This window comes from Chelon labrosus (genome assembly GCF_963514085.1).
Source record: "Chelon labrosus genome assembly, chromosome: 22".
Classification (NCBI taxonomy): Eukaryota; Metazoa; Chordata; class Actinopteri; order Mugiliformes; family Mugilidae; genus Chelon; species Chelon labrosus.
This window is the reverse complement of record NC_140355.1, coordinates 10,008,887-10,022,537: the sequence shown is the minus strand read 5'-3', so window position 1 is coordinate 10,022,537 and position 13,651 is coordinate 10,008,887. Positions and strand designations below refer to the sequence as shown.

Sequence of the window (13,651 nt, the reverse complement as noted above, 5' to 3'; positions counted from 1 at the left end):
TCATTTCTCTACATAGAGATAGAATACTGCATGTGCACATTACCACAACTGACTGTTGCTTTTACGTGGAGTTTACAAACTGCTACTACTCTGTTTATGACAGTTTATTCCAATTTCAGCTATATAACATTATGTGATTTCTATTCTTTGGTTATTGGACTGTGCTGTAGAAGAGTACAGTACCACATTTCCTCACTATGCCATTGTTGTGTATTGTATTTCGTCTAGGTCCACCACCATATTGCAGAACAGGTCAGGATGAAACATCAGTCTTGGGATGGATTTCCCACATCTTTTAGCATTAAATTATCATTTTTCCATTGAAACCAATGGGCATTAGTGCTATGATTTTTTAGGGGGAAGGGGACTATAGTCATGAAACTGAGAATTATTATTACACACTGTAAAGTATGAGCAATCTGCTAAGGGATTCTGACTAAATGGCAATTTGTTACGGTCCGTAGATTGAAACGGTGCCCTTTCAAATATAAACACACTTTGTTGTTTGAAACCAAATTTCCATTTGCCATTTTGCCCAAGTTTGCTACACAGAGCACATCGCTAATTAGAGAACAGCCGAGCATCATAAGATATGATCAGTTATTACTGTGATGAGTCATTTCCCTCAGCCTATAGCCTGGCCTGGAATAACCAGTTCTATATAAAGCAGTGCCCCTCCACTGCTCACTGAAATTACCATTTTGTATCAGTGTGCATTTGCTTCTGCTCGAATGCAGATGTGCATGGTTTATACAGTGATCCAGGAGAGTAGGAGACAAAGAATGAGCCGTAGATCTCTCTGGATTGTGTCCTGCATGCGGAGACAACATCTGTGTTTGTAGTGTGAGGTTATGGTGCAGTATCAGTGCAACTAATACGTACATATTTATCCAAACAATTACATCACCAAATGGATTTCATGTAGTATTTAAGGTTAGAAAGTTAGCCTTAATTATTTATCTATATGATAAGTAATTAAGGCTAACTTTTTTTTTTAAATGACGTTGTTTAAAACACAGCACACAGTGTCTTGTGAATGTCGCCCGCCAGCAACATTATACTATAAAGTGTCCGCACGAACCCTGTATCACTACAAAGTATAAAAAAGGCGTTATGTTATCATTTAAGAACATAGATATGCAAGAAAAAATATGAATGAACCCGATTCCCCCATACCACACTCCCCACCCTCCTACACCCCCCACTCCCTTTTTTGTATCTGGATTCCTGTGCATGGCCATATGTGTACCCATTTATGCATCTGAAGAATGCTTCCCATCCTTTCCTCTTTTGTATGCTAGGTTATATATTGCATTTCTTTTCTTAAGCCCGTTCTCTCACCTTCTAGGCCCTCCGCTGCCTCCCCAGGATGTTCAGGTGCTCTGTGGGCAAGCTCCGGGGGTCCTACAGGTCCGATGGAAGCCCCCCGTCCTCTCTCCCACAGGCACATCTAATGGGGCAAATGTCATTGGCTACGTAGTCTGCACTAAAGGGCAGAGGGTAAGCTAGCGTGCCTCAGTATTACCGAGCAAGACTGCGTAATTATTTCATCTCTGTTAAAAGGAGCTCTAGTGAACTACGGTGCAGACACCATCTGTGTTTAAAAGCATCCCCCATGATTTAGAGGGAACACATGGTAAAACACATGTAATACACATATCAAAGGCCTACATGCAGCGCACAGATACAGTATTTAAAACACCGTGAATTGTTTAATCATGTTAAATTCAGCTGAAACATTACAATGTGCATCACAGATGGGAGGGTAATAGCCCCTGTCTTTGAGTTTGGCATTATGTCATCAGTGTCTTCAGTGCACACAGCAGTGCCATCTACTTGTGATTCAGCTGCAGTGCAAGACTCCCAGTCTAAGACCTGTGAATGTCTTGGAAAAGGTCTCTCACTCCCTCTGGTGACTGCCAAAGTAAATCAACACTCTGTTTCTGAAAGGGTATATCAACATTGAACTTTCCTCTGAGCTGCTTGCTGTGGGTTGTAACCTAGGACTTGTTCAGACTTGGTATTAACATGTGTCCTGAGTGATCTGATCACAAGTATCCAGCTTTAAGTAGGTGTGTCCACAACTGACATTTAGACCTTTCCTCCTCAAGCTTTCTGTTGATGATAGCAATGTATTTTCTCTTTTTGAATCCAGATAGCTGAGGTGTTGTTCCCAATGGCAGACTACGTTACTGTCGAGCTGAACAGGATTCAATGCCTGGAGGCCAGGGAAGTCATCGTTAGGACATTGTCAGTACAGGGAGAATCCCAAGACTCCCAAGTCGCCTCCATTCCAAACAACCTTCTCGTGCCTCTACCGCCTCTTCCCCTGCCGCCGCCCCCGATGCACCCTCACGCAGGTCCACCTCAACACCCGCATGCTCAACCCCACCTCCAGTCCCCTCACCTACCCCATGCCCCACCCCAACTCCCTGCTCCACCTCATGGACAACCACTCCAACCCCATCCTCCACACACTCAAACCCATCCCAGACTTGCCCATCCAGGTGGGCCGCCACAGCCCCAGCTTCGACCACCACATCCCCAGCCCCTACATCTTCAGCCTTGCCCACCCCACCAGGGTCCCAGGCCCCAGCACCAACTGCCTCTGCTGCCCCACGCCCAGCCCCACCCTATACCTCAGAGACCAGTAAGTGCCAGAGACCTGGATGCCAAAGAGCACACGGCCCATCACGGGGGAGCTGTTCCACCTGGCCAGCCTGGCTGGGACCTCACACGCTCTCCCTCTTCCCAGCCTCCTGTGCCGATGCAAGGCCACACCCTTGAGGCACCTCCCAGCGCCAATCCACGTTCCCCCTCCCCACAGAGGATTCTCCCTCAGCCCAGAGGAACGCTTATCCCGGACACCGTGGCCAAAGCTATTGCTCGAGAAGCAGCACAGAGGGTGGCAGCAGAAAGTGGCAAGGTCTGATGGAAATGCAAAATCTAATCATGCAATATTGTAGATACCTTATGGTTAATGAAAATGAAAACGAATGTTTATGAACTGTGTAAGAGTTATCATCACAGTACAGTTTTCACTGTCATATCCCTGTCACACTCTTTCCTAATTCTTCATGCACATTTTCAGGGAAGGTATGGAGAGCAGGGCACATTTCACCAGCATCACTCTGATGAGGAAGAGGAAGATGAGGAGGGATTTGCACGTGGCCGTCGAAGAGGACCTTCCGTGGATGAGTTCCTGAGAGGCTCTGAGTTGGGGAGGCCGGTAAGCACGATAAGTCATGAACCATTTGTTTTTTTAACTTAAGCACCAATGTGTTTCTTAGTGGAAAAACCTCTTACGTACGTGTGGATGTGTGTGTGCATGTACGTCTGAGTGGTTGCATGCATACACTCCTTTGCCCGCGTCTCTGTGTGTGTTCATGTCATCCATGTGTGTTTGGTGTGTGCATGTATGTACGTATATACGTACGTCCGTTTGTGGACTTTGAAAAAAAAAATTGCGTCTGTATGTTTGTGTTTGTGTGTGTAACTACCAAAAGCCTCACTATAGTCACAATGAAGAATATCACAGCGAGAGCAGCCGGGGCTCTGACCTGTCTGACATCATGGAAGAGGATGAGGAGGAGCTGTACTCTGAGATGCAGCTGGAAGAGGGACGTCGGCGCAACTCGCACAACACACCCAAGGTGCAGTTCTTTGCACTTATTCTAAAACCCAAGAAACATCCACCCAAATTTATTACTATTATTTAGCGAACTGCACAGGCACAGATACTTCAACTGAGACTGCTGCCTTGAATTGCATTTGATATGTGTTGTTAGTGTGTGTGCTGAGTTTAATTTTAATTTGTATGGAAAGGGTGAAAGAAGGAGGGAAAATGGTATTTAATGTTTCAGCCCATTAACAGAAGGGCAGAGGCAGTGGGTTTGACCATTGGAGAGGGACAGATGAGGAGAAATAGCAGTTGCAATCGCATAGTCAAAAAATTAGGACCGATGTAACATGCCTTCAGTGGAAAAAAAGTGGATGAGCATTTATAATGACTTAGGAAATGACACTTGGGGTCAGAAGAGAATCCAGCTTCAATTATACTAGACTACCTCATAGTGGACTACATGAAGTCCATCTTGGATACCTATGCTCAATGGATTGGCCACCACAACAGATGTGCACAGATATGCACACTATGTACAGTATATCCAGTGAAAAATATTACTTCAATCAGTGGTGGGCCGTGCATTTTCCACCTCGGCCTTCAATGCCCTCCAACCTCATGCAAAACACGTCTTAATACGATCGTTATGTTGCCACTGCTATAGAAACCATCGACATCGTATGGATACGCGATAAAACAAGACATTGCATCATAGACGGGTACCTTAACCCCAAAGATTCTCAATGGGATTAAGGTCTGGACTCTGTGGTGGCCAATCCATGTGTGAAAATGATGTCTCATGCTCCCTGAACCACTCTTTCACAATTTGAGCCCAATGAATCCTGGCATCGTCATCTTGGAATATGCCCGTGAACGTCAGGGAAGAAAAACATCCATTGATGGAATAACCTGGTCATTCAGTATATTCAGGTAGTCAGCTGACCTCATTCTTTGGGCACATAATGTTGCTGAACCTAGACCTGACCAACTGCAGCAACCCCAGATCATAGCACTGCCCCCACAGGCTTGTACAGTAGACACTAGGTATGATGGGTGCATCACTTCATCTGCCTCTCTTCTTACCCTGATGCCCCCATCACTCTGGAACAGGGTAAATCTGGACTCATCAGACCACATGACCTTCTTCCATTGCTCCAGAGTCCAATCTTTATGCTCCCTAGCAAATTGAAGCCTTTTTTTCCGGTTAGCCTCACTGATTAGTGGTTTTCTCAAGAGTACACAGCTGTTCAGTCCCAATCCCTTGAGTTCCCTTCACATTGTACGTGTGGCAATGCTCTTACTTTCACTATTAAACATAGCCCTGAGTTCTACTGTTGTTTTTCTTCACCAAACGTTTAAGTGATCGCCGATCACGATCAATCAGTATTTTTTTCCGACCACATTGCTTCCTCAAAGACGATGGTTCCCCACTATCCTTCCAGTTTTTAATAATGCCTTGGACAGTTCTTAACCCAGTTTTACTAAATCTCCTTAGATGTTTTCTCTGCTTGATGCATGCCAGTGATTTGACCCTTCTCAAACAGACTAACATCTTTTCCACGACCACAGGATGTGTCTTTTGACACGGTTGTTTAAGAAATGAGAAGCTACTCATTGCATCAGCTGGGGTTAAATGACTTGTTGCCAGCTGAAAGATAATCACCCATGCAGTAATTATCCAATAGGAGGCTCGTACCTGTTAGCTTAGTTAAATCCAGGTGGCGACTTTTTTTTTTTGACCAGGCAGTGTTGTAGTTCTTCAACCGGATTGAAACCATTCAGACTGGACACTCTAAATCAAACTGTTTAATAAAATATATGTGTTTACATATACATTTTTTGACATGTGCAAAGTTGTTGTACTGGACATGTAACAGAAGTTTTTTTCCCACCGTCTTTATTGACAACAATGAATCCATTTGATAGAAAAAGCTGATTTTAATATAATAAACTTCATTTACAGATTTGGACCCATGTTATAAAGGGCTTCACACAAGGCTCATGATAAGCAGATTTTACGACAGTAATGTATTGTAAAAAGTTAGAAACAAACAAACACGGTATAAGTTGTAAAAACACAACAGTAACTTACACCAACCAGCCACAACATTAAAACCAGTGACAGTAAACAACACTGACCATCTTGTGACAATGTTCTGCTGGGAAACTTCCAGACCTGGCATCCATGTGGATGTTACTTAGACATGTAGCACCCACCTAGACCAGACCAGGCACCCCCAACCCATAGCAACGACACTCCTTGAGGGCAGCATCCATCCCCAGCAGGATCGGTGTCTGTGTCATATACACGAATGTTTCAGAGGTTGTGTTGATTTCATTAACAAAAATGACTATTCAACTTCAACTTTGGTTTTGAGTTGCTTTCAGACAGCGAGAGATTGCTGCATTGGAAAACTTCATTGTTTCACTGTTTTTGGTGCCACTCTCACACAGCGAAATTATACTGTAGCAACATCTTGTTGCATCATTCAGTCTAGACCAAAGATGCCATAAAATCTCTGTTGTCTAAAAATACCTTAGAGAGACGAGGACATAGAGAGAGACGTAGACTGGGTTTGACTAGATTATGGTTGAAAGCTTCAAAGTGAGGTAGACTTCATGTGCCTTCCAGAGACAGAGATGACAGAACACAGGATAGAGACTTGGCTGAGTTTTTCTCCTACAAAAGGAGACATGACTCTCAGTGGTGTAACATAGACTGTCCTTACCATTATCTTTGCCTTACGTTTACTTATTTTACTAATTATACTTCAGCAGTATGCTACTAGTAACTTTGGAATGATAAAATTTCCAATGGGCTTGTGTGTGTTTGAATGTGTGTCTATGCGTCTGTGTTTCAGTGCCTGCCTATGAGTTTTGCATGACTTTGTTTACAATTTGTACAAGTATGTCAACATTTTTTTTTCACTTGCGGTTATCGAGTGTGGCCACGTTTCTGTGAGCAACTCGCGAATGCTTAATGTTTGTGAATGCTTCCTGTGCTTGCTTGTATTTCAGATGAACGCTCCCGCTGGAGGCCGCCACAACCGGGACGCTGGGAGACAAGTTCATCACGGCGGCCCCCAGCCGCAGAGACGACCGCTAATGGTCCCCTCCATTGGTCAGTATTTGCAGGTGGCTTAGGAGAATGGAAATTGTTTAATCATTTTTAGATTTTTTTCTGCTCCATAATACAGAAGTGTTTGTTACTCTGTTAAAACCTCCATGAGCTGCTTTGTGTCTTCAGATCACCTTTGTGTCTATGAACCATGTTCATGCCTTTCACTTCCTTATCTTCCAGAAATTATTATGATGCAGTTCTCTTAAACTGCTCTGAACTCATGCCCTACGCAGTGATATATAAATCTACTCTAGTGCTGATAAGTCATAGATTTGCCATAGTGGATTTCCAGTACCTTTCCTGTGTGTACTTGTTGTTACCTTGTACGTTTTAGGAGTAACTCAAATATTTAGTCAACAAGTTGGGAGAAAGTTGTAACCTACGTCACCTTCTAACCGGTGTTTCCCATAGAGGTAACCTCTGAGAATAACAGTGAGGGAAACCTCTCCCCCATCACCGAGGATGTTTACTATGGCAGAGTAGCTCGGCACAGGACGTGGCCATCCCGCAGGCACATGGGCGGCAACAGGTCTCCCCATGGTATGTGCCTGCAGTCCTGTTTGTACCACCACAGCATGGCGACAAAAATGCCACCAGCACACAGCAAATGGCAAGAAGTAGCTGTGGACACCTGCAAGTGCCTGTTTCCTTGTCTTAAAGAATAATAGTTATTATTATTATTGTGCTTTCAGTTGAACAGCATGACTGCACTGCACTGAAACGGTGGACCCTGTGGTAACCCATACCTGGGCGTCCAGGATGAACGTTTGCACACTTGCAGACTACATATTGATTGATTGATTGTTCGGGGAATGCCTCACACACTGCACTGAACGCCAGACACCTGCTAAGACACTTCCCTTTGTGGTAGAGACACACCTAGGACACATAAATGGGACCAATAATGCATGAGACTTTGAAGATAGTACAGTGGCAGACTTCTTGTTTCTTTAGATGCTTTCCTCCGAGTATTACTACCAGCTTGTATTGTCAAGCATCGAACACTAGCCCAGTAGTATCACTAGCTATTGCAGTTTTCTAATTTTACAGTGGCACTTACTGGAAGGTTTTCAGTTTTCAGTTTAGGGTTTTTTTTCTAGCATGCACATCAGAGTCTTGTCTGCCACAAATCACATTTTGTCTATGTACTGCACCATGATCTGTATTTGTCTTGCTCCCCATTTGTCTCTTAAAGTGTATTCAAACGTAAAAACAAAACAACAGAAAACCTACAAATACATGTGGCGTGTATGTGTCTTTGTGTCTGTGGATGCATGTGTATGTGTGTATGTGTTCAGTACTTCACAGATCACAGATTTCTACCTGCATGCTGACAGGCACAAATCAATAAGACTGGTTAAGACCAAAAATCCTCTCATTGATTTCCTTTGACCGAAGCATGGCACTGATACATCACGAACACAGTAAAACATACACGTATGTTTTTGTCAGCAGATGATTTTCAAGTTTAGTTTGGCGAGCTCTGAAAGCTGTGACCAAACATGACAAAACACGGGGGCGTCAAGTCTCCCACAAAGTGCCTGTTTTGCATGTTGGGTCACATGTATTGGATTACCAGCTAGCGATGCACGGTGACGGGATTTTATTTTTTGTCTTTTGTTTGTTTAAGACGGCTACAGGGACCGGGACCGCCGCTCTCCGACCTACTACGATGAGTCGGAGGCCGAGGAGTCCTTTCGGATCTTTGTGGCCCTCTTTGACTACGATCCTCTGTCCATGTCCCCCAACCCGGATGCAGCTGACGAGGAGCTGCCCTTCAAAGAGGGGCAGATCATTAGGGTGGGAGTTTTCAAATTAAGATGGTCAATATATACTGTTGTTATTATAAATGTAGCGTCTGGCCAATACTGGATGTTTGGAGCCGATGTAGATCGATATTCTTTACATATACTGATCAGCCACAACATTAAGACCACTGACAGGAGATGTAAATAACATTGACCATCTTGTGACAATCCACTGCTCTGCTGGGAAGCTTTTGGACCTGGCATTCATGTGGATGTTACTCAGACATGTACCACCCACCTAGTCAACTAGTCGGTTCAACCCCTAGATGACACCCATCTAAATACCCCAAAAATCAATTATATACGCTGAGTTACAAATGACTTTTACACATTGTTCTTTCGCTCTCTTACCTACCAGATATATGGCGATAAGGATACCGATGGGTTTTACAAAGGAGAAGTGAGGGGCAGGATGGGGCTGATCCCCTGCAACATGGTGTCGGAGATACGAGCAGATGACGAGGAGACCATGGACCAGCTCATCAAGCAGGGCTTCCTGCCACTCAGCACCCCTGTGGACAGAATAGGTATCACACGATAACGCTCACGATCATGCACACGTTATCGTCTGTGCGGTTCAACCATCGTTTTATAGTGTGTGGGGTTGAAAAGGGTTACATCGCAATTCATTATCGCTTCCAGAGCAGAACAGAAGATTCCTCCGCCGAGATCAGGCCTCGAGAAGGATGGTGGCTCTGTACGACTACGACCCCAGGGAGAGCTCGCCTAATGTTGATGTTGAGGTATCACTATCTATGAAGACACAGAGATGAATGCACAAATACTCACACATGCTAGGACGGCTAACCCATTTAGGATATGTGCTTTTGGAATATATCTATCTTAAGAAAATACAACATGCTTTCTATTGAAAAAAAAAAATAAATAGCACCTAAGTCAGACTTTACTTGGATTGCATTCCTGTCTGTATGTCTGTCTTCTGACAGGCTGAGCTGACGTTCGGTGTTGGCGACATCATTGCTGTGTTTGGAGATATCGATGAAGATGGGTTTTATTATGTGAGTGCTGTTTGTCCATGTTTCAGAAAATTAGATGTGTTCATTTCTGGCAGATACTTTCCAAAACTTCTTGTGCGCAGTTTCTTCTTCTGCATCAATTTGACGCATTAGCTACGGCGGCAGCCCAGACCATATGCAGACCCTAACGCCATAGTCTAACATGCACCTCCCCAGAAATGTAGCGACGCAGACCACAAGAGCTGTGATTGGTACTCTTGGTAGTAGCATATTTCCGCTTCAGTATTTCCGTCTGCTTCTCCATCTCTGCAATTTTCGAATTGATTGTTTTGGATTAATAAAGATGGAACACATCCAGGAATGGTTAACTGAGGAGGTGTGGAGACACAAACATTTGTATGACTCGTCTTTGGAGAAGTTTTGGAGAAATTTTGGCGAAATTTCTGCGCTATTGTTGAAAGTGAGCCACACTGATGTATGTAGGTTACGTCGTCTATGTACCACAGAGGCATAAACCACGCTTTACAGAGCATGTCGTTCCCCTCATTTACATTCTTTATGGTAAGCTTCGATAACCACTCACTGATTGTAACTTCATCTACTCTACTGACATAAAAGGATTGATCTTTGGTGGAAATTTTGGCTTTCTTAAAACGTGTAACTGGCCCTTTTAATGCACATGTGATTCCATGTGAAATAGCAAGTCCTCTCCTCTCCAATCTACTGCCCGCAGGGTGAGATGAAAGGCCAACGTGGTCTGGTTCCCTCCAACTTCCTGGAAGAAGTGCCTGATGACGTGGAGGTGTATCTGACCAATACTCCGTCCCACTACCCCCAGGAAGAGCCTGCCAACCGGGCCCCCGCCAACTCCGCCGCCGCTGCCGTCTCCGAGAGCAAACGGGTACACCATCATCGCCGCTCTCAGCGCTAGGCCCTGTGTTCATCCATCCTCCGTCCTCTCTCTTGATTTCCGTCTCTCGCTTCCTCCACTTGCCGTCTGTGTGCTGTTCATTGTGTGTGTTTGTCCATGTGGTGACAGTGGTGACTCTATACAGACTAACAACCCGCCCTCCCCCTCCAACCCTCACCCTTTTGGAAAAGGGGACAAAAAGAAACAAAAAAAAAACAACAGTGTTAACACCTTTCTGAGTCTCAGAGAAAGGAAGAAGCAAAGCCTGACATGGACAGAGAGGGGATAGACTGCGGGAGCTCTGCATGGTTAAGGAGGACTTGAAAAAGGCTCAGCTCACTCCTTACACAAGATAATTTGGTACCTCTTTGCACTGAAACACAAAATCAAATTGTGGTTATTGTGTATAACTATAACAAGTGCTTTATTAACACATAACAATTGCTACCCAGTGACACTGAAAGAAATCATTTGAGACGTTGAAAAAGAGAGAAAAGCATGCCTTTTTCAAACTTGATACATTTTATAACAACTTTCTTGGCTCGACTGCTGTATTTCCTTAAAGAGGCTTTGTTTCTTTATGTATATTGCACACACATCAAATCTATTTTTCAGCCCTGTTGACAATGAATATGTCATGTTTGCTCTGAGCCCAAGAGACAAAACTAACCGCAGCACTGAGACATCCATATTGTATTGTTACAATGGAACAATAAAACGAAAAAAAAAAAAAAAGGCTATTTAAAACATTCTTGTGTTCATGTGTGTTGGTGTTGTTGTTGTTGCTTTCAGTTGTCATAGTGGCGTGGAGTTGTTTATTTTTTTTTTAGCGACAGTGACAATGCTGCCACATCTGATTTCTTTTTTGTTTTTCCTCACCCGCTTGGCAAAACAAAACAAAACAAACAGAAGAAGATTGTTCATTTCACACCATAAATGGCTCTGTCTGCCTTGTACAGTAAGTTGGCAACTTGAGATGCCAGACTCGCGGCTCTAATGCACAAAGCTCGTGGTCGCAGCAAAGGCTTTTGCGCGCCGACAGGACAGAATCGTCAAGTCGTTCCTGTAATGCCTTGTTCCACGACTCAGATCAGTTTCTCTTGCTTGAATTTTTCCCAAAACATTTAGATATATTACTGTTGTTCCCACTATTTGACTCATAATACTGAATTCCATTCTTCGTCTTCTTTCTCCTCACTGGGAAGTTATTAGACAAAAAAATCTCTTTAAATCCAAAATTGAATTGAAAATTAAATTATATTTGTCTTGTAAATCCCAAGTGCATTTCCAGCTGCTGCATTAGATAAGAAGTCTGGTATCTACAGTTGTGTCCCTGGGTGTTGTACTGTACATGACTGTACTGTATTTTCCCTCCTGGCCTTCTGGTGGTGGACTTCCCTGTCTCTGTAGTGTGCTGATGTTGTGCTCAACATTTGGTGGCTTCCTCCTCAGTGTTTCTTCTATATGTACTGTGTGTGTGTGCGTGTGTTATTTCCAGTGTTTACCGATTCGCTTCTGTTACCAATTAAGAGACTGGCGGACAGTAGCTTTACACTAAAATTGTTATTATAATTACTTAGTGTGTGTAGATAAATGTTGTATTTAGTGTTAATATGACCAGATAGTTAATATATACAGTAAATACTATAAATAATGTCTTAAACTTCCTGAAAATGTAGATATACACTCTGGACTGTAGAATATATACGGAGGACCAGACCTGCCAAAATAAATAATATAGGTAATCTGATATAGTATATACAGTATAAGATAAATAAGTAAATAAAAAAGATGCCATTAAACGCAGCAAGGCTAAAATAAATGGAGGTATAAATTAATTTATAACATATACATTTTTTAAAATGTATTTATATTTCTATTTTAATGTTTTTCTGTATTTATTTTTATTTTAATTGATTCCCCTAGATGTTTTGTTGACTGTTTCATTTTATTTACCAATTCAGTCATTTTTAAAAGCGTATTTATCTACCGTATATCTATGAATGTTATTTTTTTCTTCGCATTTACTTTCCTAAATTTGTTTAATTTGCATATTACTATTATTTATATTTTAAGCATTTATTTATTATGGAAATTATTGGGCTGTCATTATGTAATGTGGCCATTTGTTTTTATATTATGTTTTGTTATTCTTTTTGATTCATTTGATTTATTGGATTTTTTTATTTTTATTTTGGCAGGTCCGGTCCTCCATAAGATAACAACTCTCATATGTGCCGAATCTGCTGTAACTTATTTGACAAAGTGTCCTTCTTAATATTTGATAGCAGTAATCTTATTACGGACTTGAACACGGGATGACTTTGTAATTTTTAATTTGATCGATGAGTGGTAGGCAGTCATATGACAAATGTGTCGTTAGAAACGTTAAAGGCCCTGAAAACTCACATCATAACTCGTATTCTACTGTGAGTGATAGGATCCAACATAAACCCCGCATCTTTGGCTACTGTACATCTAAAACTCTCTGGACTATTTCTCTCTGGTTTGAGGCAAGCAGGGGTCAGTTGGATAAAAGGTGACATCAGACGCATCCATGTACTAATCAGGATTTAGCGGTATTTGAATCTCATGAGTGGATTGTTTGGTTGCTCCCAATCAAATCTAATCCATTAAGTTGCCCCTGATGAATATCTTGAGTAAGTGAAAATCCATTTTCATTTCTGATTGTGCCTTGTCTAGTCATACACTTTTAATGTTTCAGACAAATGTTTCAGGGCCTTTAAGAAACCCTCCACAAATTTAACTCATCTAACTAATTTCACTTTAAATGACAAAAGATCAAACTATTAAAATAATCAAATTTACATGCATTAGGAGAAACAAATCAATCAAACGCTGAGCGCCGTGTTTTTGTTTTAGACTTCGATGAAGGACACAGGCAGACAGACGTATGAAAGTGTTGCTTCAGTTGTAATATGCTGGCCCATGCCTCCACCACCTCCCCATCACCTCTCTCCCCAGGTCGCCACAGAAACCACCGACACGGTCAACAACGACACCACGCCGGTCCGGGCCCCGTCCCCGATCGTCCGCCCCCTCCTCCCGGGCACCATGAGACCCCTGAGCCCGGCAAGGGGTCCCCACGTTCCTCTGGATCCGCGAGACCCTCAAGATCTGGCGAACAAGAAGAAGAAAGGACTGCTCTCCAAGGGAAAGAAACTGCTGAAGAGACTCTCACCTGTGAAATAA

General features: G+C 42.9%; 1 protein-coding gene across 1 annotated transcript in view; it reads left to right on the top strand.

The window, feature by feature from the left end:
- rimbp2a (RIMS binding protein 2a) overlaps positions 1-13,651 on the top strand; it is a gene marked incomplete at its 3' end in the record, with an annotated part of 61,340 nt that extends 47,689 nt beyond the window's left edge. The window contains exons 12-24 of the mRNA XM_084572086.1: positions 229-252; positions 1,349-1,500; positions 2,156-2,926; positions 3,092-3,229; positions 3,507-3,653; positions 6,641-6,743; positions 7,155-7,283; positions 8,374-8,543; positions 8,910-9,078; positions 9,194-9,294; positions 9,499-9,570; positions 10,262-10,429; positions 13,424-13,651. Coding sequence (XP_084428212.1) covers positions 229-252; positions 1,349-1,500; positions 2,156-2,926; positions 3,092-3,229; positions 3,507-3,653; positions 6,641-6,743; positions 7,155-7,283; positions 8,374-8,543; positions 8,910-9,078; positions 9,194-9,294; positions 9,499-9,570; positions 10,262-10,429; positions 13,424-13,651 — 2,372 coding nt within the window. The remainder of the gene's footprint in view (positions 1-228; positions 253-1,348; positions 1,501-2,155; positions 2,927-3,091; positions 3,230-3,506; positions 3,654-6,640; positions 6,744-7,154; positions 7,284-8,373; positions 8,544-8,909; positions 9,079-9,193; positions 9,295-9,498; positions 9,571-10,261; positions 10,430-13,423) is intronic.